This window comes from Ixodes scapularis, unplaced genomic scaffold (assembly GCF_016920785.2).
Source record: "Ixodes scapularis isolate PalLabHiFi unplaced genomic scaffold, ASM1692078v2 PGA_scaffold1__304_contigs__length_218370807, whole genome shotgun sequence".
Lineage (NCBI taxonomy): Eukaryota > Metazoa > Arthropoda > Arachnida > Ixodida > Ixodidae > Ixodes > Ixodes scapularis.
In genome coordinates, this window is record NW_024609846.1 from 134383803 (window position 1) to 134411738 (window position 27936).

General features: G+C 46.8%; 1 protein-coding gene across 1 annotated transcript in view; it reads right to left on the minus strand.

Annotated features, from left to right (window-relative positions):
* Positions 1–968: 968 nt before the first annotated feature.
* LOC8041688 (ribosomal protein S6 kinase delta-1) overlaps positions 969–27936 on the minus strand; it is a 58546-nt gene continuing 31578 nt past the window's right edge. Inside the window, exons 10-15 of the mRNA XM_029987866.4 lie at positions 26453–26741; positions 24564–25328; positions 19627–19716; positions 14235–14317; positions 3067–3162; positions 969–2218 (exon numbers count right to left, since the gene is read on the minus strand). Coding sequence (XP_029843726.2) covers positions 2105–2218; positions 3067–3162; positions 14235–14317; positions 19627–19716; positions 24564–25328; positions 26453–26741 — 1437 coding nt within the window. The 3' untranslated portion in view covers positions 969–2104. The remainder of the gene's footprint in view (positions 2219–3066; positions 3163–14234; positions 14318–19626; positions 19717–24563; positions 25329–26452; positions 26742–27936) is intronic.

Sequence of the window (27936 nt, forward strand, 5' to 3'; positions counted from 1 at the left end):
CTTCAAAGCGAAGTGGAAAGCCTGTTCTTGCCCTTTCTGTGATAGCTTTTTTTTTATACATAACTGCAACCTAGTTTATGTGACAGATGTGCCACATGGTATATAAGGCAGCAAAAATCTTCAGGCTTCCTCTAAAATCAGCCAGAAAAATTGGCGCCTGCTTGTAGCGCTCTGAAATTTTCATCAAAGGCATACTTTAGTGGTGGATTTTATCTTGTGAAATTTCAAGGCATAGCTTCCTTCCTGCAAAGAAGGAGACTAACAAACCTGCCCCAGCCAATGGCAGATGACACAAACGACCGAGTCAGTGACAGTTGTACTTGTGGTGCCATCTCCTAATGAGCTAGCACAGCGGGCAGACCATCAGGTTGTCTGCTTTGGACAGAGTGCGTATTCTGCTCACTGTGTCCCTATCTGGAGATGTGCCACAAGCACAGCCGTTGCCTAGTTGGTCACCGGTGTTGTCAGCCACCCAGACTGTAGCAAACTTTTTGGTCTCATTTTCCACAGGAAGAGGGAATCTCTTTGAAATTTGACGAGGTAAAATCCACCACAAAAATACATGCGTTGATGAAAATTTGAGATTGGTATGTTCAAGCATAAAATTTTCTGGCCGATTTTAGGACGAGCTTGGTGATTTATGCCACCCTATATTCTCTAGTGCTCATGCACATTTTTGTAGTTTTGTAAGACCTTTCTTATAAACTGGCCGATAGTCTTTAGATAGGCTGAATGGATCGTCGTTCAAGGGGTCACAAAAAGGTATTTTTTTGCATCTTTACAAATGTATTATGTGCATATCTTTAATTAATTTTTATGTTGTGAATTGACATTGTGCATATTTTCCAAAATTTGTAATCTGACCTTGTTGTTGTTGTTTTTGTACGTATACTATATACATATATATACCATCTTCAATAGCAAGGCAATATTTTTCCATTGTTTACAAAAGAAACCACACCTGCATGTTATTTGCCTTATTGCAAAGTGCCATGTTTATTGTCAACAAAACTTCTGAAATAAACGAAGCATTTGCTATCCCACAGGAGCTGTACGATTCTCTTCACTGTGTCGAGAACCATTCTTAAGATCTGAACACATGAAATTGTAAAAGTCGCAAAGGACACCGAGCAAAGTCACAGAACCAAAACAGATAACAGCCATGGCGCCCTTACTTTGTCGTACGTCAAACGGAAGGCGAGTAGTAATCACAAGCGCACAAACAGCCTAGCCATTGAAGCATTGCTGATAAAACAAAATATACTGCAATTTTAGAGCGCTACAAACAGAGCTACCTACACAGTAACTGCTATTTGACTATTTAACCTCGCCTTGCTCAAATCACATCTCGAGATATCGAGGTGATATTATTGTAACACGAGCACAGAGTGTCTTATATCTTTTTCACTTTGACTAGGAAAATAATCCTTGTGAGAAAGAGAAAGAAATAAAGAAGACTGCCAAATTGGATTTTAGAACTACTTATTGCAAACTGAAGTAAAAAAAATAAACATGACTCAGGTTCAGAGATTGAGAGAATAAGAGCGTAGTGAGACCACACTATGAGGTAGTTGCCTTCCAGATCTAACTTTTGTAATCGTCACTTTCGAAGTGGTGGTGCTTACTCTGGAAGGTGTACCAAAGGAAAATGGAGACCACTGGCCCAATTGCCTCAATGTGTTCACTTCTCACAGTGAGAGAGTTCATACTGAATGTGGACTCCTCTAGTCACTTGGCACATTCGCTGCAACACACTAAACAAAGCCGTGACCACTGCAATTAAGCACTCGCATCAACCCGTTTCCAGTTCGCAGAGAACGACAGGCGTGACAACCTTTGCGCTAGCCCCACACCAAACGATTACAGATGACACCTTTCGCCGCTTCCGGGCAAACCCTACTCCGCGAAAAAGTAAAATCCAGTTGCGCTCGCGCCGAAGTGAGAATATTGGTATGTCGGCTTCTGCCCGCCGCCGAGGACGATGTAGCGATGCGAAGCACGCTTTAAAATACTTTAGCTTCTCTCGGCTTGCCGGCAGGGAAGAGATGCACGTGGAATGAGGGGCTGGCATGAAATGATGATGGAGGGTGGCGTGGGTATGGGTTCACCTGGACGCCATGTGCGCCCAGTTCACCGGGGCAAAGAATGGATGGCACCGGATGTCTTCGGACCCCGTGGGGCCATGGCCCAGGCGTTGGTGAGGGTGGTATGCCAAGAGCTGAAGGGCGGAAAAAAGGGGCACGATTAGAATGCAAGCCCTTTCTAGGATCCGGCAGGCTTTGAAAGACAGTGTAATACAGCCAGAGGGTGTCTGTGATTCTGCTCTACTAAATTAATGTGAAGTTACTTTGTAACAGGGAGTTGTTAGTTTGCACTTATTTCTGCATGTTGCGTCGTCTTTAGACTCGGCGTCGTTGTTCGTAATCCTTCGCAGCACAGTTTAATCAAAGCTTGCAACAGAAAACCAATTTATTTCATTTAACGGCATTGTAACGGCAACATTTTGCACGCATGTCCATGGGAAAATTCTGTCATTATCAGACAAGTTTAACCAACACACTCCAATACTCGCATATTCTCAGTGCTTTGGCTTCCAATTTAAACAATACCTGAGGACAAAAGATAAACTAGCAGCAGAGGATTTCGCTGGGAGAGTCAACAGATATTCACTTGTTACTTGAAGCTGAAGTGTAAACAGGGCAGAAGAGCCACCTGCAGCTTGTTTACAATTTCTATCTACCTGCTTGCATCACCTCTCACTGAGCAGAAATCCGCAAATTGCCTCAGTACATCTCGACAACCGCAACAAAGACGAAGTTGAGAATGCACAATCCCCACTGAATAAAAATGGAGACAAATTCGTAAGTAATGCTGCCGACATTCTACAGAAAACAATCTCGACAACGAGAACATTAAACTCCATTCGTTACAAAAGTCCCACAGATCTTCCGAAATGGCACAAAGCGTATGTTTGCCCTTGCAACTCAAGTTTTGGCTCGGCGTAACTCTGACCCATCACGCCTACCGACCGACACCCCTTAGCGAGCCGACGGCGAGCTTCCCCACCTTTTCGAGCAGGTCTGCTGCTTCGACGGAGACGTGGGAGGGTATGCTGAGCCTCGTGGTTGATGTCACTCCGCCGGGGTGGCACACGACCAGGGGCTGCACAGGCCGTTTCCAGCACGTAAGTAGGCCACAGAGGCCAGCACCGTGAAAATGTTCCCACACATGTTAAAAAAAAATGCAGGAGGACACTTAAAGAGACACTGACAGGGTATTTATACAATGTTATACTCGCCGAGGTTTTTATTTGTATGTTACATGTGAGAGCCCAACTACCTAAAAAACAATTCGCGGATCGAAATTCGTTTTTTTTCTGACCGAAAACAGCCGATCGAGAACTGGCCGGTTTGAGTCACGCTCGCTCTCTTCTCCCTGGCCACGTGCCGTTTTTTATGGTTTAGACCAGGGGTCTCAAACTCACGTTAGGAGCCGGGCCGCATCCAGATATCCTAGGTTCGCAAGGGCCAGCGGGGGGGGGGGGGAAGGGGGGGTAGGTTTTGCAATAGTCGCCATTCGGAAGTGTGTGACGTCCGGTTTCTGATTTTGACCAACACGGGGTACATGCCAGATACCATCACCGCTTTTGACAACAGTCGAAATCTACACCAACCATGCTACAACTCATTTACTCAGTTTACCTGCGTAAATTATGTTGCAATCCGCAGCATTACAAAGATTATGTCCAAAACAATTTGTGAAAGCCAAGATATATTTATTCATGTGGACCACAAATATGGGAGCTAAAATTCTATGAACGCTGGCTTGACACCTGACAACGCTTAGCGGCAACGAGAAAATCAATGTCCGCCTTTAACCCTTGTGCGGAGACGATCCTCATGATCGATCGCAGATGTTCGTCGGTCATCCTTGACCGAAGTGTCGACTTGTTTACCTTTAGCAAGGAAAACAGTTGCTCGCACAAGTACGTGCTCCCGAACATGGCGATTATCCTTGCTGCTTGTTGGCGCAGCGAGGGAAAGTTTACCTCGTCGAGGAACTTGTAAAACTTCGAGACTCCGACGTCCTCAAACTTCTGCTTGAGTACAGTGTTCGCTTGCAGTTCACGCAGTTCCATCTGTAGTACAGGTGTAACGTCGTCCACTCGCACTGAGAAGGGCAAGAAAAAAGTTCAATTTCTCTTGACAGGCTGCTCACGTCCTAAAACCGTTCTTGGAATTCTTGTTGGAGATCACGCAGGAGGTCCGAAAAGGTGTCACACGATTCTTGGCTGGCGTGCCCTAGTGACTGGAGCGTCGGGAAATGGTTGAGTTTGAGCAGCCTCATTTGGCGCTCCCAGAGCTGTAACTTCGATTGAAACGCCTGGATGTCATTGTCGTAATAAGTTTGTCCTTCCCCTGAAGTTCCCCATTTAGACGGTTCAGGTACAGTTAAACCCGTTTATAACGAACAGCAGGAAACGCCACGATCAGTTCGATATAGCAAGTAATTCGATATAGCAAAAGCTATTTATAACGAACGAACGTTCGTTGTAAGGCGAGAACTTCTCTTTCTTTCTCATCTCTTCGCTTCCGCCTTGTAACCACGCGCTAAAAAGTTTTTTGTTTTTTTTTTGCATACGTGCAGAGTTTGTGTTTTTAGCTTATCTCCCCCCTCTGAATCGCTTCTTTTCGTAAGCAACGGTTTTGGAATGAATTTTTTTTTGTGCTGTGCATGCAGAAAGTATTTTTTAGCTTTCTCCCCCTTCTGATTCGCTTCTCTTCGCTCAGTTTTGTTCGCAACTTGAGCTTTTGCAATTTTCTTTATTTCCTACTTTTTTTTTTGTGAAAGGAACAGGCTATAAGACGAATATTTGCGCGTTTTTGGAAGCCTTCTTGGGAGAAAAACGTTCGATATAGCCAATAGGTTGTTCGTTATACAAAGTACTTTTGACATGCATTTTCATTTAAATTTTTTGTGAGTTCGATATTGAAAATAATTCGCTGTACGTGGGTTCGTTCTAAACGGGTTTCACTGTACTCGGTGATATCCGTGAGGAATGCGAGGGAGCAAAGCCAGCTGGAGTCGGACAGTTCAGCGACGGCCTTTCAAACGACCTTTCCTTTTTGCTTTTCAAAAAGGTATCAGTCTCGTGTCGAAGATCAAAAAACCTCAGCCACCGCACCTCAGTGTGGTACAAAATTTTGCTATGCTCGCTGCCAACCATCTCCAACAGAGATACAAACTGTCGATGGTTTAACGCTCTGGAGCGAATGAAGTTTACTGCACCAAACACAATGTCCGTGACTCCTTTCATCTGCAGTGACTTGCTGCAGAGTGCCTCTTGGTGTAAAATGCAGTTGACTGTTGCAAACCTCTTGCTGATATCCAGTCCAGTGAGTTTCGTCCTCAATCGTCCGACAAGGCCGCTTTTCTTTCCCACCATTGACGGTGCGCTGTCGGTTGCGAGGCACACCAACTTCTCCCATGGCAGCCCAGCACGATCAACCACTCGTTCGAGGGTGGAAATAATATCAGCACCTGTGGTTGTTCCTTTCATTGGCACTAGGTCCAAGAGTTCTTCTGTGACGTCCAAATCTTTGTTTACGCCCCTCACAAAAATGGCGCACTGAGTGTTGTCAGTAATATCAGTGCTCTCGTCGACGGCGAGTGAGAATGCGTTGAAGCCGTTGCATCGGGTGAATAATTCTTTCTCGACGTTTTCACTGAGCTCATTAATTCTTTCTGCCACTGTGTTTAGGGAAAGGCTTATCTTCTCAAATGTCTTCTTCATGCTGGGACAGACAGTGTCAGCAACCTCAAGCAGACACTTTTTTATGAGCAGGCCATCAGTAAATGGCTTGGACGATTTGGCGATAAGCTCGGAAACAAGAAAACTAGCTCTCACCGTTTCGTCGCTTGTTTTGACCGCCTTTTGGAAGAGGTCTTGCTGTTTTCCCGGCGACACCTTAAGTTGGGACACCATGTTCTCGCGGATCTTTCCGGTGAGGACTTCATACTTCTCTTGATGGCATGACATGAAGTGACGTCGCACATAATATTCCTTTGGCACAGCATCAGTCTGATGACAAACTAAACACGCCACCTTGTCTTGCGATTCCGTGAAGAAATAGGATAGTTCCCATCGCTCTTGAAAGAGCCACTTCTCGTCTTCAACTTTGCACTTTGCAGACGACTTGGACAAAGACATCAAGATGTCTGCTTGAGAGTTGACGTCGCAAGACTGAATTGTTGAAAGAGAACGCAACAACCTGTGCTGATCAGAGCAAATCTTGGGTGCACAACGCCACCGTCAACCGAAGATCACTGTGGGTGTGGAGAAAGGGTTACCGCATTGAGGGTAAAATGCTTTTCCAAGAACTTGAAGGGAAGCAAACAACGATGGAATCCACCAGTTATGACTGAGATAAACTTGGGTGCAAAGGATAAGTGAAGTGACAATGAACACAAAAGGGAGGGGTTGGGAGAACCCAACGCTTTGACGAGGTTATACTCCGTTCACCCCTAAGGTGACAGTGCGCTGGAGGCTACGTGTTCGCCGGACCAATCTTATTGCTTGACTTCGCTCAACGCACAGGAGTGCGGGGAGAGGGGGGTGGTCACATGGTTCAAGGCCGACAGTTGAGTGGTCCAGCAGGTGTGCAGCTTCCACCGCACTGTCAGCTTAGGAGTGAACGGAATATAGGAAGAAGGTGGGGTGGAATGGAGGGGGAGATTAGTTGCCCCGGATACGCCATCCGCATGTGTGAAGGTGTGGACCAGGATTGTACGAGGCTATGCTTCGACACTCTGCGCCAAAGACTCTTGGGAGCCCTTTGCCGACGCATCGGCTACTGCGTCCGGTCCGACTATCTATTTTTAACCAAAAGCGGCCCTCTCTCTTCCACAGACGCTATTGCATAACACCGCGCTCTACGTTTGCGTCATGTATCCTGGCATATGGTGAAAGTAGAACAGCTTGGACTTTATATTTTAGCAAGCTTTTTACACACTCGGGGTAAGCGAAAGTGAAAACATCATTAAAAAAAACAAAATTAAATAATAAAAAAAATTCACATGCTTGGCTGCGTGGGCCACAAAAAAAACGCCGCACGGGCTGCGTGTTTGAGACCCCTGGTTTAGACACAACCACCAAATATAATCTAAGTCGTGGGTCATCAAAGGCACGCACACAATATTAGAAATAGAAAAGAAATATGATACCCACTTTTTTGTGGCTTCTAAAAAGCTGCAAGTGCGTTGTTTTGGGAAAAAAAGTATCACAACCACGTGACTCCCGCCATTTTTCTCTCCTCTATATTTCTCCTTCCTCCCCAGTCCAGTTTCGGTTTCGAGCAGTTGCATTTTTTTACTTTATTAAAAATATATGTGACACTGTGGGAAAATATTGATTGGGTAGCCTTCTAACACCATAATGAATCGCCTGGCAAAAAATAAACAAATTTTGGGGGAGTCAGTGTCCTTTTAAGACTGCCTACGTGGAGGAAGGCAAAAGCATTATAGTACCGTGGGTCAAATACTTTCATGTAATGTTTCTACATGTATTAAAGTTTAGGACGACGTCCTAGAGATCGACGCCAAGTACGGCGTCTAGGACAACCTCTAGGACGACATCAAAGATGAAGTCTAGGACGATGCCAAGAATGACCTCTCTGACAACTTCTAGGATGACATCTAGGACGACCTTAAGGACGACGTTGAGAACGATGCCTAGAGGACAACATCGACAACAACGCACGTCTAGGACGACGTCGAGAACAACGCCTAAAGGACGACGTTTAGGATGACCTCTAGGACGACACCAGGGATGACATCGTCCTTCAGCATGCGATTGAGCGGCTGCCTGAGTGGTCACGTAAACGTTTTGGTACCTTTCGTATCGCCGACGAGTTTTCGCTCAAGGACTTTGAAGGTCGACTGAACGATGAGACATATAAGTAGGGTTCGGAGTTTTCGGTTTAAACCGATAAAAACCGATAAATTTACGCCGAATCCATTTTCGGAAATTCGGTTTTAACCGAAAAAGGTCAGTTTGTAGGTTCGTCATTTTCGGTTTAAACCGATCAAAAAGCATCTAGTCCGTTTTCTAAAATTCGGTTTTAACCGAAAAAGGTCAGTTTTTTAGTGCCGCGTCGAGGTGGGTGGGGGGGGGGGGGGGGGTAGTGTGTGTGGGGATTCCTCTGGTCTCCCTTCCCCGATGACTGCGATAACGGCCGCGGGTCAGAACGCTCGGCCGCCTTCGCCGTGAGCTCCGACCTGTTCATGAGGCGGAGGGCCGCCTGGCTTGGGGGACCCTCCTCTCACTCCCTCCCGGGGGGACCTCTCTCCGTCCCCCCGCTCGGATGCGAATCACTGCCGACAGGCGAGGAGGTTTCGCCTCTTGTTTTCCCGCTTTTGGGAAAGGGACTCGTCCGGGTGACCGCGAAAGAGATAGGACGAGCACCGGCGACTTCTCCGATGCTTTCCTGGTCTTGGCTCTCCGGAACCCCGCGTCTGGCAGGTAAGGACCTTTTCTTACCTTGCCGGCGCGGGGGGGCATTTTGGATGGGGACATTGTAGTTCATCTTAAGAGGGTTCTAATAAATTCATTAGCGATTTAGCGAAATTTCAATACATTGAAATTTCGCTAAATTGAAATTTGGCTTTAGCATGCAAAAAAAATTCCGAAACATTTTACGGATATGAAAACTCACCGAAAATGACATTTATTTAAGGGGCAAAGTAGTCTGCAAGTTTTGCTTGCGCCCTGTTCGACAGTAGCAGCGGCGTCATACGGCGTTCGAGCGCCCAGAGCGCTTGCACGGCATCTTGCTGCCCATGCGACGCCGTGTACCTCCTCAGTACGTCCATTGCGTCGAGCACTTCCCGAGTGCTCATGATCTCGGCAGTTTCTTCAGGATGGCGTCCAAAACGTTTGCTTTCACATCCAAAGAAAGAACTTTACGTTTCCCTATGGCAGCAAGCACGTGAGTGAACCGCCCGGTTGAAAAATAAAGCTGTTTAGGCAGTGCCAATGTTTCCAACCTACACAGCACTCTTGCCCGCACAGTTTACTTGCCCCCTTGCGCCCACAGTGTGCTTGCGCCTTTGCTTTACATCACGCTCGCAAGACGATAATCGGTCTTCTCGGTCTTCTTTTAGATGGCACTGCCCGTGCGGTCGCGCCATCACGTCGCTCTCTTCCGCTGAAGTTGGCTCCCGCGCTACCCGCGGTACAGTGGACTATGATGATCAGTGAATGTCAGTGGTGGTGCTGTTATGCCGTGTTAACTTTTTGCTCGGCATTTTCTGGCCAGCCCCGCGGAATGCGCTTTGCCGCATGCCTCGCCGGCGCTACCGGCGCCCCATCCTTGGGCAGCCTAGGAACGTTGGAAGGCCTGTCCCCGTGAAGAAACCTATCAAGCGCTCGCGTTTGCGCATAATTTTTTTTTAACCACAATTTTTTTGCGAAGTTGTTCTTTAGAGTCTATTCATTTATTGCCTTCTATGGCAATGGCGCTTCGTTCTATTGAAATAGCAGCAAAATAGACTTCGTTATATAGAGACTAAAAATACATGGGGTCTATGAGCAAGAAATTATGAAAAATAAAATACTTCGTTAAATCGAGGATTTCGTTACATTGAAGTTCGTTATATCGAGGTTCGACTGTATTATTTTATGAGAGCAGGTGGGCCTCCTTTATTCTTGAGACCCACCTACCGTTTTAAGGAGGGGGGGATGTGGGGATTATTCTGGTCTCCCTTCCCCGATAGCTGCGATAACGGCCGCGGGTCGGAACGCTCGGCCGCCTTCGCCGTGAGCTCTGACCTGTTCGTGAGGCGGAGGGCCGCCTGGCTTGGGGGACCCTCCTCTCACTCTCTCCCGGGGGGACCTCTTTCCGTCCCCCCGCTCGGATGCGAATCACTGCCGACAGGCAAGGAGGTTTCGCCTCTTGCTTTCCCGCTTTCGGGAAAGGGACTCGTTCGGGTGACCGCGAAAGAGATAGGACGTGCGTCGGCGACTTCTCCGATGCTTTCCCGGTCTTGGCTCTCCGGAACCCCACGTCTGGCAGGTAAGGACCTTTTCTTACCTTGCCGGCGTGAGGGGGCATTTTGGATGGGGACATTGTAGTTCATCTTAAGAGGGTTCTAATAAATTCTCTTGGACTCTGTCCTTACTCTGGTATGTGTGTCTTCTCTTCCGCTATATTCGAGAGAGTGAGACAAGGTAGACGATCATTGGCACCGACGGAGGTGATTAATCGAACCGACCCGCTGGTAATGTGGCCCTAAACGTTTGTCCCTATTGCCGCGGAGATGTGGCGACCGCGTGCTACTAGGTTTGATGCCCCCTTTGAGATCGCCGCCGCTGTTGAGACAACCCTTTGGTTACTCTATCGGTACCTGTGTTAGTCGGTAGCTAGCAAATCCCACAAGTGGGCTTTGCAAGGTTCGAAATTGCATGACGTCTTCATGATTGACCTCTTCCAAGGTTCAACATGCAACAAAAGAGGTCTTGGATTGGACTTCGCGGGACATGGGCTAGTGTAAAGTTTTTCGCTTCCTGCACTTCAGAGGACATCGAGGAAAGCCGTTAATACCTTTCTTAACACCCTCTCTCAAAGTTCCCTTTGGTTAAAAACATAAATACAGTGTATTTTTTTTTTGCCATTCCGCTGGTTTTTTACGGTCATCACCTCGGACAGTCACGTCGTCAGAATGGGAAAGAAAAAGAAGCGCGCTAAAGATTATGCCCCCGCGAATTCCGCGATTTTGAGCTGTGTCCCAATGGAAGTTGTAGCGAAGATCACGTATGTACATATGCCGTTATTCTTTGAGTGATCACAAACATCACAGCTACAAGGATCATCTGATCCGGTGTCCAATGGACATGGTGTTTTTTAATATTCACCGAAAAAAAAACGGTAAACTTTTTTGGGACTAAATATACACCGAAAAAAAACGAAATTGAAATTTTGAAATCAACACCAAAAAAAGTATGCCGAATTTTGAAAAAATAAAAACCGAAAACACGAAACCCTACATATAAGGCCTTTGCCTTAATAAGGCGTTGACATCTAGTGGTAGCACCACACTTCCTTCACACTGCGTGACATCGGGTCATGGGGCGTCAATTTCCTCGCTAAATTTAGTGGGCAAATTGAGGTCACACGAACTGACGTCGCTTGACGTGGCGACGTGACGTGACCTCACAGCGTCAAGTTGTGGCGTTGCAATACAGTGACGTCAACCTCCCCGCTAAATTTAGCTAGCAAACGAATGGACAAACAGACGAATTTCTGGGAGCGGGGGGTTCCGTTAGATATTGCCGGTTCTTTGCCGTGTCCCACAAATCGACTGCGGCGACAGCTGAGGCGCTGCACCCTCCGCTGTACATTAACGGTGACATCGCAGTGTCACGTGACATCACGGTATCATGTGGCAACAGTGTCACCTGATGTCACAGTCTCGTGATGTCACTTGACACTGTGGAATATCTTCCCGCCAAATTTAGTGGAAAAACTTTCCCCCTAAATTTGGTAGAAAACTTTTCCCCTGAATTTAGCGGACAAATTTTCCAGGGTGTCGCACGAGGTCGTGTGACACTGTTATGCCGTGCCACGATCGACGCGAAACATGATCCAGGATCTGCGGCAAAACCTTGCCAATAACGGCTGTCGCCGTAAAAGCATTCTGTGCTTTAAAAGGTTTGAATGTTGGTCAGAATATCAACACTACACTCATTTTGCAGTGAAATCTAGGGAGTGTGCTTTCCCCATGGCACGGGTAGACTGCAGCAACGTGACACTTGCGGCGGTGGTGCAGCAAACGTTGCTTTTCCGTTTGCAGGGCGGAACGTACGGACCAAAGTCCCTCCTCCCGAGAGGGCTTGTGCACTCTGGAGAAGTTGCAACTTTGCTCCTGTGCTACGTGCAACAAAGTCTCTTTTGTTCAGACGATGGAGTCCTCAAAAGTTTTATCTCGAGGAATGCCTCGCTATCTTGACAGAGAGCCAAGGAACTCCTCCCAGTCTCGACATTGAAGCGATAAAGCAGTTGAGAAATTTACGAATCTTGTAAACAGTATAATGCACATGTACTAGAGTGTTTGGCTCATATGCATCAGTGAGTAATTTAAACTGCAAAAGAACCCTACTTAGAGGCAGAGACGCCCGAGATAATTTGGGACCTCGGGGGACCCATGATGGCACTCTGGGGGACCCCTGGGTTCCTAGGAACCTGGTTTGGGAGCCGATGATCTAAAAAGTAAACACCACTATACAGGGCATTTCTTTTTAACAGATTCGTTTAAAAAGAGCCATGAAAGCTACACTAATGTGGTTTGTGCAGGCGAGTTATACGGCCAGGGGACATAGTATGAGGGGATAACCGTAGCGATCGGTCGGCTAATTAACTGACATTTGTTAATAATGTTTTAATTATTAAAAATAAACATGATTCTAATTAGGAGCTTGCTAAGGGTTATCGAAAACCACTAAATCGGTCAATATTAGAGACTTGGAGCACGTGGAAAGCACGACGAAGCGCTAAAATTGCTACTCGTGCAGCTGGAGAAAGGCTACCGGTGCGATAACGCACCCGCATGGTTTCTCCTTTTCTTATCATCCACATTTTCTCGCCCCAGCCTGTTGAATGAGTACAGTAAGTTTAGTGCCCTACTGCGCTAGACCTCTTGCGAAATCGAAGCAATCAGTGCGGCGTAGTGCCGCGCAAAGTATCTCGGGAACCCTTTGGTCATGGTTTCAGTTTTGATTAGCCAACCTCGACTCGCGAGATCCCGTCACGACCATATACAGTCAAACCCGTTTATCACGAACAGCAGAAAACGCCACGATCAGTTCGATATAGCAAGTAGTTCGATATAGCAAAAAACATTTACAACGAACTTCCACGATGACTTCGTTGTAAGGTAGAGAGCTTCTCTTTCTTTCTCATCTCTTCACTTCCGCCTTGTGACAACTCGGCAAATCTTTTTTTTTTTTTTCTTTTTTTTTTTTGCATGCGTGCAGAGTTTTTTTTTTTTTATCTTCCCTTCTGAATTGCTTCTCTTTGTGAATAAACGTTTTGGGATGAAACGTTTTTTTTTTTTCTGTGCGTGCGTGCAGAGTGTATCTTTTTTAGCTTTCTCCCCCTTCTGAATCACTTCTCTTCGCTCAATTTTGTGTGCAACTTGAACTTTTGGAATTTTCTTTCTTTCCTACTTCTTTTTTTACGGGAAGGGACAGGCTAGAAGGCGATTGCTAACGCGTTTTCGGAAGCCTTCCCAGGGGGAAAAGTTTGATATAGCCAATATGTTGTTCGTTATTAAATATACTTTTTACATGCATTTTTATTTAAAATCTCTGTGAGTTCGATATACACAATAATTCGCTGTATGTGGGTTCGTTCTAAACGGGTTTCACTGTAGAGTGCTTGGATTTTCGAATATGCGACTTTACTTAAATTTATAATACTGAAGGTGTTGTCTACCAATACGGATAGAATGCTAGGGAACGTTTCTTGGGGGGCTCCCGACATACTAGATTTTGTGAGCAAGTAAACACACGAAGAAGTAGAAGTCTACTCGTGCTGTTCCATCGTCTCAATGTCCTAGACTTCTTAAATGATTTGGGACCCGAGAGGGTTGTGCTGCACTTTGGAGTTGTAACCAGGCCGCCAGAAAGGCATGCGACGAGGCAGGCCGTACTTGTACTCCTCGCCAAGTCGAGGCAGGTCCTTACGACCGCCGGAGGTCCGTGTTTCAAGGGGGGTTCTTACGAAGATGATTGGGTGCAATGCGAGCGCCGACTGTATTTTTATGCAGTGCTGAGATGTACTACTTCGTCATTGGGGCAATCGAAATTGAAACCATGCCACCCCTCTCCATGGCCTGAGAAGTCCGATAGTCCAATGCGCACAGTATTGCATGCAGGAATTTTCGGAAGAAGTCTCTTTCCTCATACTCTGTCTTTCGAAAGATTTAGTGGTTTTCGATGATGCTCAGCAAGTTTCTAATTAGAACTATGTCTATTTTCATGAATTAAAAAGTTTATCAACAAATTTTAGTTACTTATTTGACTTATTGGGATGTTCCCCTGGCCGCATAACTCTCCTGCACAAACTGCATTAGCGTGTCTTACGCAGCTTTTTTAAAACAAATTTGTAAAGCCCAAAAAGAAACACCCTGCACATCTGAAAGCACACTGGCCACTATACTATTCTGATGAAACTTACCGCTCCTACAAACAACTCGTATAAAATGGCCCCAAAGCTCCACCAATCACAGGCAGGGGTCACTGGACCAAGCTGGTCAATCTCTGAAAGGAACAAGCAAACATGCGACTTTGTCAGTAATGTTTCGTGCACAGTCCGATCAATAGTTCTTTCTTTCTATCCAGTGGTAAATTTTCAAATAGGTTTTTCGAATTTCTTTTTCACCTGCCTTGAGCAACAGCAGCAAGTGATGCAACATCAAGATATATTACTATAGTATCAATCCAGACATCAGAACGTCACTGAATAGGTTCAGTGCTGTCATAAGCTGCACACGCAAAGGCTAAAAAGGAGTCTTCAGTCTGACACAATTCACGAGTGTTCCTGAAGTGCTCATAAATCAATGAAAGTGAAGTAACAAACCTTATGCTGGCTCAATGTGCTTTAGCTCTGGTGATTCTAACAAGGCTAGTGTGAACTATATATGAAAGACAGCCACAGGTGCCAAATGCCGTATGCATAGTCCATTCCTCTTTGCTATCAGTCTTGCATAGACTTCTTTCAAAGCGATGGCTTTACGGGTGACACTGCAGAAATTTAGAGGTCGGCTGTCGTCGCTGCTATGAAAAACCCTTTTCTCCCCTCTTAGCGCAAAGCCAGGGAAGTCTGGTTTTCCTGTTGGCCGTGCCGCGCAAAGACAGGAAAGAGGGGAGCCCTTGCGTCCCGCCAGTAGCGGTGCAATAAGGGAGAGTCTGCTTCAATCACTTGTTTTCAAACATTACTCGTGTTATTATACGAAATCCCACTTTGGCAATATCCAGTAGCTATGCGTAATATTGGATGGTTTTAGAAACTTCCACTGTGTTCGATTTCGCCATAATGTCTCTACTTCTTGAACCCAACTCGAAATGTAAAGCCGTTCTGCTAAAACTCGTCGCATTGCAGCCACCTTCCCCGCAGAGCTTCGCCTCGTTTCTCCGCTTGCGTTCCCCCCTCTACTCAACTTCAGCATCACCCCCTCCCTTCACCGCTCAACGTCATGAGGGAAACCTATGAAACCTACGGCCGCGCACTCTTCCTAATGACGCCGGTGGTTTGAGGCTTGCATTTGCAAAGCGAGTGCTCATCCGCCCGAGTTCGCAGCGGTGGCCACCGCTGCGAACTAACACGCGCATGCAATGCCTCGCCTTAACCACTTACTTCACATATCACCGAGCACTCATGGCGGTCGTCAGTGGCATCCACGACGCCAACCACGATGACAATGAGAATTAACCACGTCGCACCTCTGTCCTCACGTACATGACGGCACCATTTTGCCAGGATTGCATGACTGTGCTACAGCTATTGCTTTTACTTCTTCGCACACTGTGGGCAAAAAATACACCTTTTTGTTTCACGGCTCTACAATTTAAGGGCTAGTTTCCCCAGGATCGTGTCCGGTACCAAACAAATGTCGACACCCATGGTACACACAACAATCTGGTCGCCGCCGTCGCTCATAGATGGCGGTACCTGTCCAGAGTGTCGTGTTTGCCGGTTGTCTGCTTGCCACGCTTGCCGCCATCGCTCATAGATCGCGGTAACCTTTCCAGCCTCGGCAACCAGACAACTGGAACTGGTTGCTGCCGTCACTCATAGATGGCGGCAACGTTTTTTCAAAGGAAGAAGAGCGGGAACGAAACGAGCGGCGATGTGCGCAGCAGCGCAAATGGTTCCGCAATCGCCGCAAGGCTGCATCGAGCACTTCAGATTCCCTTGCAAAAGAAGAGAAGATCGCTCGCCTGGAAAGCCACCGCTGAGAACAGAAGCTACAGCTCCGCTGCTCTTCCCTTCTTGAAAAGGCTGAAAACTTTTTGACTTAATTATATCTTTTTAATTACGTCAGTTTGCCAAGTGGCGTAGGATCAAAAGTTTAATAAATGAGGTGTATTCAGCTGAGAATGATGTGAAAGAAGGAAGGCCAGAAGAATAAGCACCAAATGACAAGACAAATTATGTTTTAAAGAGTTTTGTAGCGGAAATCCAGGGAACATGGCAATAAATGTCAATCAACTTGTAACTTATGGGTACACTAAGAACATACAAAGATATTGTTGTGGTCCCAGTTCATGACAAGAGTGCTGTTTCATGAATTTGTGGCTCAAACGTTTTGGCCTCAAGGAAACTAGCTATCTTGAGGAACAGTCAAGGAGGACATTCAGGAACCCTTCCCCCATCAGGGCATTCTTGCAATAAAACGGTCAAGAAGCTAATAAATTTCGTAAACAAGTTAAATTCGTTTATATCGAACTCGCAAAAGAATGTCTACCAGTTCGATATAGCGGGTTATTCGATATAAAAGTTTTAATGAATTTGACTATCAAAAATTTGCATCCTGCTGATATATTACACAATGAAATAGCCTTGCATCTTCTGCTTTTTCTTCATTGGATCCGCGATAACCATATTTTTCTACGTTATCGACAAACTCCAAAATGCTGAGGCCGCTGCCTTCTATATTCGCGCATTAGCGCCGAACTATGTCGAGAGCATGGAGCATGTCCGAGCAGGAGCACCTCCTGCAAAGCGCCGTTTTGCTCTGCAAGTTGGCTTTCCCCTACGGCATTCGGCTGCGTTGGGGGAAAAGCCAGCTAGCAGACGAAGCTGGCTTTTTTTTTTCCTCTGGGCGGTTGACCGCCCGGAAGAGCTCCCTCTCCCCGCTCAATACGCAAAAGAGATTTTTTTTCTTCATTCAAGCAATCAACGTGATTGCTCAAAAAAAAAAAAAAAAAAAGCTGGCGTGTTTTGCAAGCTGGCTTTTTCCTAAATCGGGCGCTCGCGTTGGGGAAAAACGAGCTTGCAAAGCAGAACGGCGCTCTTGGCAGTTCGATATATCGGTAGCGGCTGCTATTTTTGTTTGATGTAACCATAGTTTTTGCTATATATTATCACTGTAACATTACTGTGCACACAAATTGTTCGATATAAGGGATAATTCTATGTAAACGGATCCGATATAGTCGGGCTTGACTGTAATACATATACCAGGGATAAAAAAGGGAGTATTTGACTCAAGTATACATCGATGCATCTCTCAGCTCGCATGAGAATCAGTGACGGTCGAGGGAATTTGGCAGCCATTGTGTCTGGAAACCACTTTAAGAATATGTGCTCTACATGACCAGCAATTCAGACATGGAAACCCAGGAAGGGGGGGGGGGGGGGGGGGGGGGGGGGGGGGGGGGGGGGGGGGGGGGGGGGAGGGGGGGAGGACGGACAACACAAAGCTCCAAACAGCTGAAGTTTTATTAAGCCGAATCATCCTTAAATAGGCCAACGACCAAAAAGAGTACACACCAAACAAAAAAGAAGAAAAAGATTGAACACTTTCAACAAGCACACTAAGGAAAAAGCTATCCAAGGACAGTAACACAAGAAACCCAAAGCACACGTCACACCCACACAATTCCCAAACATAAAAAAAAAGGTCACGCCTGCTGGACACAAAGGAAAAACTACTCAACCTAGATCAATGCCCCTTCCCCCCAAACACACACACACTAAAAAAACAAAGAATAAGAATTTAGAAACGTTTTAGCAGGTTCGTTCAAGAGCACAGACATGTTACTTAAAGGCTGACATACAACCTCGGTTTTCTGCAAGGAAGATAATTATCTTAGCTATCCTCTCTCCTAAAGTGCGAGGGGAACCAAGTTAGAGCAAAGTAAAAAATGAAAAGGATATAGGAAAGGAGGTGGCAGGCAAAAGTGGAAAGCGTGGAGTGTATGTTTGCCTTTAAACATGAAATCTTGTGCTAGCTACTATATATGCAAAGAATATCTTACAACTTGTTGTTTAGTGCGTGTTCGTCAGTCATGTTTGAAGCTTTGTGTTTTGTCCGTCCCATTTTGCCTCCGCTCCTGGGTTACCATGTCAGTAGTGAACCAGCTCACCTGCACACTTGCTTTAGTTTCGGCAATTCAGGCTTGCACCTTGTGGGGCTTGTGATCCCTCAACATTCTGTCGCGTCAGCGTTTTGGCGCACCGTGGCGGCCGCGCTGACGTAGCGAGAGGTGGCGCTGCTTACCACTGTGAGTGGCTTCCTCCTCTCCCCCTTTGGGGCGATTTCCGTAACGAACCCTCGCACAAAGGAGATTGACGTGTCGCTCCTTGATTGGCCACTTCGCCCCCGCCGTTATCTTAAAACCAGCAGACAGCAGTATTTCCGCTCTCTTCTTCCTGGGATTCGGCGGCGGCGACAACGGGGAACCGTCCGGTGCACCAGTGAGCGTTTACCCCGTCCTTTGTACCTTTGTGAACGACCGTTCGGCCGTGGGCGATCTCCACACCAACGGCGTTCACCAGCTTATAGCCGCTGTGTTCTTGTTATTTGTTTCATTGTAAATAAACAGTTTATCACCGTTACCAAAGTGACTGGTGTCTGATTGCGCTCAAAGAGCAGCATGCCACGCGAGTATGAACCCGCTTCGCAGTAGAGCGTCTTGCCGCGAACGTGGTACTCCCAAAGCAGTGGCCCCAAGGAGAACCACAACCTAGACTGGTTACTTCCCAATAATTAAATGTGACATGCTATTAAAATATCTAGAATTTTTTTATTTTAAGGCTACTAAGCCAAGATAGCTAGCACGGCAGTATGTTTTTTCCAAGTTTTGTCATACGTAGAACTTGAAACTAAAATAAACTCGGTACACGGTAATGCAACGAGCGACTTTCCAAGTTGGTGAAGTGAGCCAACATCCTCTTTTATAACAGATTGTGATGCAGTACACGTGGCTTGCACCGACGTCACGTCGCACTCTTTTGACCACCACAAAAGAGAGAGAGAGAGAGGGAAGCTGCTTTTCTAGGAATTTCGAGTGACAGGTTAATCTACCACGACCTTCCGGAAGAACGGCGCCATCTGGGCAAATCCGGGAGACACGCAAAAGGGTCGTGGTAAGAGTGGAGCTCTTTCTTTACCTCCTCTCTGGCGACATTTTTACGACGTCATTGGGAGGAAATCAAGGGACCAGTTTTTTGGACGCAGCAAACGCACCCATCGGAGACGCGTTTCGGGCACCGCGGTATTGGGATACAAGTTTGTCGTTCGATCCTCCGGTAGAGCTTCGCAACCAAAGTCATCGACACGACGGGAATGGCGGGTGAGTAGTTTCGGTTACCCTGCCTCCGGTGCAAGTTTCCTACCACCGATGACGCTTTGACGTACCACAAGCCTCGAGCGAGCGCACGCGGCCAATGCGCGGGAAAAGGCAACAAGCGCTTGCCGGAGGCTGGACATCTGAAAGAGACACCCTGCCCTTCTCGTTTTACGGCCACTACAAGTGTACTTAACTGCCAAAACTCCAAGCTTGCCCCGTTCTATTTCATTGCAAAGAGTGGAGGAGAGAGAAAATGTGTCAGGAGAGCTTACCGGGGGCGGAATACTGGTTCTCTCTGGAAAACTGGCTCGGAGTGCGATCTACGCAGTTGAACTGACAGCAGTAGGTCAGGACGATGTGACCTGTTAAGAGAAATAGAAAACGATTTACCGTGTGAGCAAAAGATGTACCGAATGTGTAAAGACAATGAATTCTGAAAAATGCAGAGAGCAGAGCGAGATTCTTTTTCTTTGTGAAATTCCCCACGTAGAAGTATGGAAGGTGAGTGAAACAATCTAGTTTCTTCAAATTCAATTAGTACACCTTTCTCAAATGTTACAGCGAGAGACAGCTTGCATTATTGTTAGTTTAGGGACGTAGCTTTCTTTGGCCAACCACGTCACTACTGATACAGACCCACAGCATGATACGGTAAGTGACACTTGTGAGGGTGGACATGCGCATGACACAATTTTTAAAGCCCTCCTATATATGGATTGGATATATCACCGAAAATATTCAGGCCTTTTCACACACTTGCAACTCCTTAGAACAGAGTGCCTTAAAACCTCTTAAAATCTATAACGAAGAGAGAGTACAATGACACGCTGGCGCCATCCATGAGGTGACCCCGAAACTGCATTGCACTAGAGTGAAAGTCTTGCGGTGTTTGCGAGGTCAAATGTATGTACCACCTAAGAGAAATGTTGTTTATAACATTGACAACAGTTTTTCGGGCCAAGAAAAAAAGAAATTTATGCGAAAGGGATAGAAAGTATACGGGACCACTGAGTTTTTTACGATTTGATGCCAGATAGGTGGAGCAAGTGTGTTCTCTCGTCGTAAGAAAGTTTAGGAGGTTTCGAGGCACCGGTTTCAAGCAGTTGCAATTATGTAAATGGGCCTTTGTGTAAATCTGGCATTCTTGCATACTGCCTCGAAATTAAGCCAGTTTGTTCATGTTGGAAGCTTTGTATGACTTCGAAGACAGCTTATACTTATTGGTCTAAATAGCCTAGAGATATTTGGCTAGGATGCAGATAGAGCCAGAGCAGCAAGCTTTTCCAAAAAAAAGCTAAAGATGCAAAAAGCTAAAGGAATTTAATAAAGCAAATGTTTTCTTTGCACAAGCACTGCAAGTACTACTAACTATAAAAACTAGGAAAGGTAACAAACAAGAATAGCGGAGCTGAGAAGTAAAAAAAAAGAATAAAAGCACACATATTATACTATTGTTGTTTCAAACCTACGAACTGCCTTCAAAGGCGAGCGTTCTTTTTGCATTACAGCTAGGGTTCTGCGTTTTCGGCAAAAACTAGAGGTGTGCTCATATTCGAGATTTTGAATATGAATCTAATATTTTTCTTATTCGATTTGTATTCAATTCGAGAATTGCAAATTGGGAAATTTCAGAATATTCTGTTATGGCTGAATATTCGGGCAATGTACGAATATACAAGCAAATTGCGAATAATCTGTTTATGTTATAAGCCGTTTAATATGCCGTTTACGTCATAAGTAGAACTATACGTATTAGCTTACGACAAAGGAACAGTTTCGGTTTTTGTTTTGCCAGCCTGCATTGCGAGTCACTTTTCTAGCGACCTTATATTTTCTGCTGCAGGAGTAAGTTTATTTTCTGCTGCAGAAGCAGTTGTCACTACAAAAAGGGAATGCTTATGTGCTGAACATGTGGAACAATTAATTTTCTTGTGTGATAATTTGCAATAATTGCATTAGCAGCTGATATCCGACTTGCCCTCCAGAGCTTTCTGCGATCGTCTGTTTATATTGTTATATTGCGTAGTAGGTGGAAGGTAATATGTATACAAAGTTTTAGATTACAAAACCGTTTATTAAGCAGATGGCAGAAGAAATATATCGGGACTATTTTCTCTTGGAAGACAATCCCCCATTCCCTGCCCATCGCTAAAACTTGACCTATGGAAATGCTGCGTCCCGCGGTGAATGCAACACTTTTTAAGCTTGTTGTAAATTAGAGTTTGAGAAAAACGTAAACTGATTGTGGTGCGGGAAGCACAGTCCGCAATTATCGCTCCAAAACCAGCAAACTATGTTTTCTCCCCGCAAGCTTGTTGCTAGGGGGTGATGCGTCGGTGCGTCGGCTCGTCTGCTTCCCGGGGCGTCTGCAGGCGTGTATTTGCGGGACACATGTTCCTCCTTCCCGTGGATCCCGACTTCGAAGCCAGCTTTGCGATCCTTCCACGTCAACAAGTCAAACTTTTCCTTGTCATCTGTGGGATGCGACTGCGTATTGCAGTAGCAGTGCGACGGTGCGGTGCAACGAACGACGACTGCCGAGCACAAAGTCCGGGTTCCTTGACGACGGTCTGCGCGTGTTCGAGAGATTCCTCCGCGGGTCGGCGGTCGGCGGCGTTGGTGACGCGCAGTGATGCCGGGATCCTTCGCTTGCTATTGGCTGACGCGTAAAGAGATGCCCCTCCCGTTTTCCGGGGTCATCTCAGAAAGGGGGGCGTGCCGGGGACTTTGATAGCAATTTTAGTATAGGGAAATCCGCCGCGCATGACCGTAATTTTGTGATTTTTAGGATCCTTAGGGCCCGCAGATTGAGTTACCGCCATAAATAGACCATCGCAGAACGCTCCGGAGGGCCCCTTTAAAGGCAATTTCAATTATTTTCTTAAAAAAGGTCACTACCGGTTTGTGTGTTGCATTTTAACGCGATAGCGTTAAGGAGCTTGCGTCGCAGAAAATTCGGCATCGGCGTCAGCGTAGGTGGGACCGGAAAATCCTGATTGGTCAATAGGGTCATGACGTCCCAGCCACGTGACGTCGCACGTGGCAGTGACGTCATGACTCTATCGACCCGCTAAATTTGGCGGAAAAATTTTCTGCTAAATATGGTGGGAAAATTTAGCGGGAGTGCGTCACATGACTGTTGTGACGTCACGCATAACGTCCCACGTCACGCGGCAGACTGATTTTTCTAATGTGTGCTCATCCAAAAAATCAGTTCGCCGGGAAGCCGTCACTTGTGATTGGCTGTCACACGCCCTCCCCTGTTGCCTTCTTGTCCGACGGCACACCCTGGTGTTCTGCGCCACAGCGCAGAAAGGGGGCTGTGGCACGATCTTTGATCGGATTTTTAATAGGGAAATTGGCCGCCTTTGAATGTAATTTTGGATTTTTTAGGATGCTGAGAGCCCATAGACTGAATTATGAGAATAAATAGACAATCTCAGAATTCACATGAGTGCTCCTTTAAAGGCAAAGCTTAAGCATCCTCCAAGTTGTTTTACATGCTATCTAGACATGGCCAGTTTTGTACTCTTAATTTTGTCAATTTGTATAACTGATCAGTTGCACCTTTTGCCTGCATTCATGTAGAGTTGACAGGTGATTACTATAGTCGGTTACAAGTCAAGAAGGTAGGAGAAGCTCCACCCACAAGCGTGATGTGCCCGTTTCAAATCTCTCCGCAGTCGAAAGAAGAGTTCACTGGAAACACTCCTTGTTCCGCTTCAATGGATTCCAACTTGTCTCCAATCCCACTTTTAAGAAAGCGACCTTTGTATTCATCGGAGAGGGAACCGAGCCCCTGAAAGCAGCCTTTGTATCCGTCGGGGGGAAAGCTAATCCCCGAAGGTCGTATTTGTTTCCGTCGATGGGGGAGAACTCTAATCTCCTTCTCGTGGCTTCCACAATGCTAAATAAAAGTCGAAAGATAAAGCAAATATGTACGGAACGGCAAGACCCTCCTCGCGCGTTGTCCGCGACGTCACGGAAACGGTGGGACGCTATTGGATGCAAAGGTGGCGGAGGGATATCTGATTCCCTTTGAGGGGCATTCGCCGCTACCTTCTTAACCTGTAACTGACTATAGTCAAGGTACAATAGCTATGTTACAAGCTGCATTGTTCATATGCTGCCTAGTTAGGTAGTTTCATTTACTTGAAGTTGTTAGCATCATTTTCCCTTTTGAAGGTTAATAAAAAAAGTATTTGCATATTTTCTTTTGTTATTTCTTAATAACACACATATATTCGAAACATATTCAATATTCGAAGCTAGCTTTTTCTAGTGTTAATATTCAGTTCATATTCAAAAATTTTAATATTCACGCACCCCAGTAAAAATTGATAAACCACAAAAACAAACCCCTGAGCCGGTTTTACCAAAATCGATACAAACTGAACGACCCCAAATAGGAGCTGTCCTTGAACATCGGAAAACCCGAGCTATGCAGGAAGAAGTCATTTGAACAACCTGTGGAGCTGCTTTTTCTTCAAAACCACACACATTATATATCATTTTACGGAACCGTACAGCTTTATCTCATTTCCTTCTCTTGTCGGTACAGGAATGTTTTCGAAGTATCAGGGTCGCGCGTATGTTCCCTGAAGGCAGGGGAATCCCGCATCCGTGTCCCATTTTCTTCGACTTAAGACTCGCCAAATTCCGATTTTTTTACCAACACTAAAAGTTTATATATAAGAAAAAGAAAAAACACTGAATTTGAGGGTTAAAGTAATACATGGAAAAACACCCTTGAATTTGAAGAGAAATAAATCACGAAAACGCAAAGCCCTCAATACTGGAGAACCCTAAGCACTCAGACCCCCATGACAAACGGTCAGCATGCATACAAGGAAACATGTTTTTCCTCATTCAATATAAATTCAAAGTTGGCAGTAGCCTTTTGAACTTCTTGTAGAATCAGCAGACCTGAATGATTCCAGTAAGTTCCCCATACTTGACGGCAGGAAGTTATTCGGCCCCAATTGAATGTCTGGCATCTCTGCCGTAGTTGAGAAACTTTTGCCAGTGCAGTATCACCGCTAGCTTGAGGTCTTTCACTAGCGTCAAGCAGTGGTGATACACGATCGCACGCCGGTACAATGCTCACGCGGATCGAAATGGGCAGGGGTGATTGACAATAAAGTAACAAACTATCGCACAGGTTTCGAGTTTGGGTTTCTCGGCCACAAATCCAAGCCACTGCACTCACCGCCGTCTGCCAGGAGTACGTCGTGGGGGCACAAATCCTGCCGCACCACCCCAAGCCGATGGAGGTGGCACAGTGCCAGGGCCATCTCGGCCGCCCACTGCCGGACACACGCCTCGGGCAGGCGGCGCGGGGGAGCCATCTTCCTGGCCATGCCGTCCAGGTGGCGGAACGCTTCCGCCGCCCGGTACGACAAACGACGCTCCACAGGTTCGTTGTCTGCCGACGGCCACCTGTCTTCCCCGTCGCACTTGCTCTCCTCATCTGGCAACCTCTCTCCTAAAATGCCCGACATCCTTTCCGGTTTGCACGAAAGTAATCTTTTACTGTGCACGTTTTGCACCGAACAACAAGCGTTGTCTGCTAAGTGCATTGTTGGCTGTCCACTCGCACTGTCTTCAGCTTGCAGAAGATCCTTTCTTTTTTCCTGTGGCAACGATCTCTCGTCGGAGACGGTCATGGCTTTCAAAGACCAGTCGAGAAGCGAAGATTCTCGTTCTGAGATTGACGGCGAGAAAGTTTTATCGTCTACTGCTGTGGCCGACCCCTCTGGAACAGGTACAGTTTTGGACAAGCTTGCTGAGGGCCCCGTGGATGCGTCAACCAGAAGCTGATTAGGGCTTCTACATTCGCATGGCAAGGCATCATCCAACGACGCCCGCCCTTTGTCCACGGAACTTTGGTCGCGAGCGGGCGTAGCCGGTAGGGACCATTGGGTATCACAGTTTGCGATATCACAGTCGGAGGGCAGTGGCAGGGTTGGCTTTTCTGCAACAGACAAATTAAGAAGTCCTTAGAAATGCATAGTGGTATAACTATGCAATAAGCTGCACTTTCACCTACTTAACACGTGTTTGACCAAGCTACTGTTTAGAACACGGGTTCTCAATCTGGATTCCTAGAACACAGGGGTTCCTCAGAATACCCTTAAGGGCTCCCCAGCTGCCTCCTCAACCGTCCACGCCACAAAGTGTTGTTTCAGTTTGAGCACTACCATTTGAGAAGACCTATGTCACCCATTGATGCATCCTGAAACTGTTGTCATTTTAGAAGCAGCATCTGCTTTCAGTCACATCCTTCTGAAGCACTTCTCCATTCAGTAGTTAGGTTTGTTGTGCTACATATTGAACCTTTTTTGTTGTTCCTTTTGTATCTTGCCATGGCAATCTGCCTTCATGCTCAATCAAATGATGGCAGTGCATACAGAGGAAAAAAGAGCTACTTAATTAACTAACCAACCATGAATGAAACAGTCCCTACCCTGTACACCACTGTTTACAAAGTCTATAGGCTCCTGCACTGCTTTATCACATCAGTGCAGTGTATGGGAGGGGTTCCTCGGTAGTCGATTGAGGCAGATAGGACTTCCTCGAAATCAAAGAGCTAAAGGACCTTTGTTCTAGGCACTGAATGAGTCGATGTAAAGTTCACAGCAGTCCTCCTCAGTCCTTCTTTGGGGAACACAAAATAATCTTCAATAGTTTTGCACGTGAAACCCAAACTTTCATTTTAAAGAGATAGCTTGATAAAGGAACCCTCCACGGACCCTCCTCGCTCGCGCAGGTTCGACCGTAGCAAGCAAGGCCATCAGCGCCGGCAACAAAACACAACTCAGGTGCTGACACACTCCCGTGGTTTGACGTTGCAGCGTGCGCGACCAATGACGTCCCTCTCCTCCACCCTTTCAGACTGCATGCGTGGCAGCATTTCAGAAAACACGATGCAACGACGAACGGAAGCCCTTTATACATTCACAATCCTTTCACTGTGCGCCAGATCGTGTATCATTTCTGACAAAAAGTGCCGCTTGTTAAGAACCCCCGCATTTGACGGAACGTCTAGGCCGGGTGACCGAGGGAAAGCTCTCTCTTGCCTGAGGGGCTCGGGCTCACCTTCAGCGAGTCGGGACGGAGGGCAGGGGGACCGTCCCCGACGGGGCGAGGCACCGGCGGCCTCGTTGCCGGAGGGACGGGAGGGAGAGGGCTCCGCGGGCTCGAGCTCGTGCCGGCGCACGTAGTTGCCCAGGTAGTCCCAGAGGCGTCCGCCCGTGGCGTACTCGAGCACCAGGAAAAGGGCGCTCTCTGTCTCGTACACCCGGAGTAGATTTACCATGTGTGGAACCTCCTGCGGGACCACGCTCGGCACGGGGGTGGCCGGACCGCTTGGGCTCTTGTGCAACACCTGCGCGCCGGATTCCGGCGGGATTAAAGGGGCGCTATACTAAAGTGGTTCCTGAAATCGTCTCCATTTACGGTCATAACTCAATCTACGGGCCGTAGGCATCCTAAAAAAACTCGAAAGTTGATCGATGAGCATCCGATTTCCCCATTAGAAATGGGGTCGGGGGTCGCGACGCATACCTATTTTTGCGGTTTGGCGCAGAAACCAGAGAGCGCCGTCAAGCGTGCGATCGGCTCCCGCACACGATCCGCACGCTTTCGAAAATTCGGTCCGCCATTAGTCAAACCCCCTTGCCGCGGGGGAAGCGATCGTTCGCGATTGGCCGTCGCACGTCCGATGGCAAACCTCTGGTTTCTGTGCCACAAAAAAATAGCAGTGTCGCTATCTTTGATCCCGTTTTTAATGGGGAAGCTAGACACGTATCGATATAACCTTAGGCTCTTTAGAATGCCTAGAGGCTGTAGTTTGAGTTATGACCACAAATAGGCAATCTCAGAGGCCACTTTAGCGCCCCTTTGTTGACGGTGCACACATATGCATTTCAATGCGACTTGCTACGCTGCATCCACCTTCAACTGCTTACGATGAAAGGACGCATTGGCACGATCTATTCGGTGGCCCCGGACCACTTTTTTTCTTCGTTTATATCTTAATTTCTTTTTTCTAAGCGTCGTCCTTTTTTGGTGGGCTTCAAATAATTGTCACCTTGTGATTAGTGACTATTTCTCATAAATGGTGGTTAGATTTGATAGCGCAAATACCGCAAAACCTTCGATCTAGTCGCACGCAGATCGGGAGCGTTTCCGGGGCTGCCCGACAGGTGGTGCCGGCGCATTTTTTCATCGTAGGTGGTCGCGTGCTGTCACGACGCAACTGACCGAGCTTAGGTGCAAACATGCGAAACCGCCCTCAACGTGGCCGCCGTCAAACACCATGCTCCAAAAGTTGCCCCGTAAAGTCGAAGACGCGCGGGGACATCGGCCCGACATGAGACGTTTCTAAAGCCTTTCGAAAAACCTCAATGACAAGTTTTGTTGCGGCAGCTTTTTGGGCGCTTGTATTCAGGCAATTGTCCGCAGGCCCAGATAAGTCTAGATTCCTTCCTTTTCTAGACTTCCTTCTCCGTAATCGCCCACAAGCTGAGAACGGCAGGGAGGAGCTTCGGTCACCCTGCCTTCGGCACGAGCTTCCTACC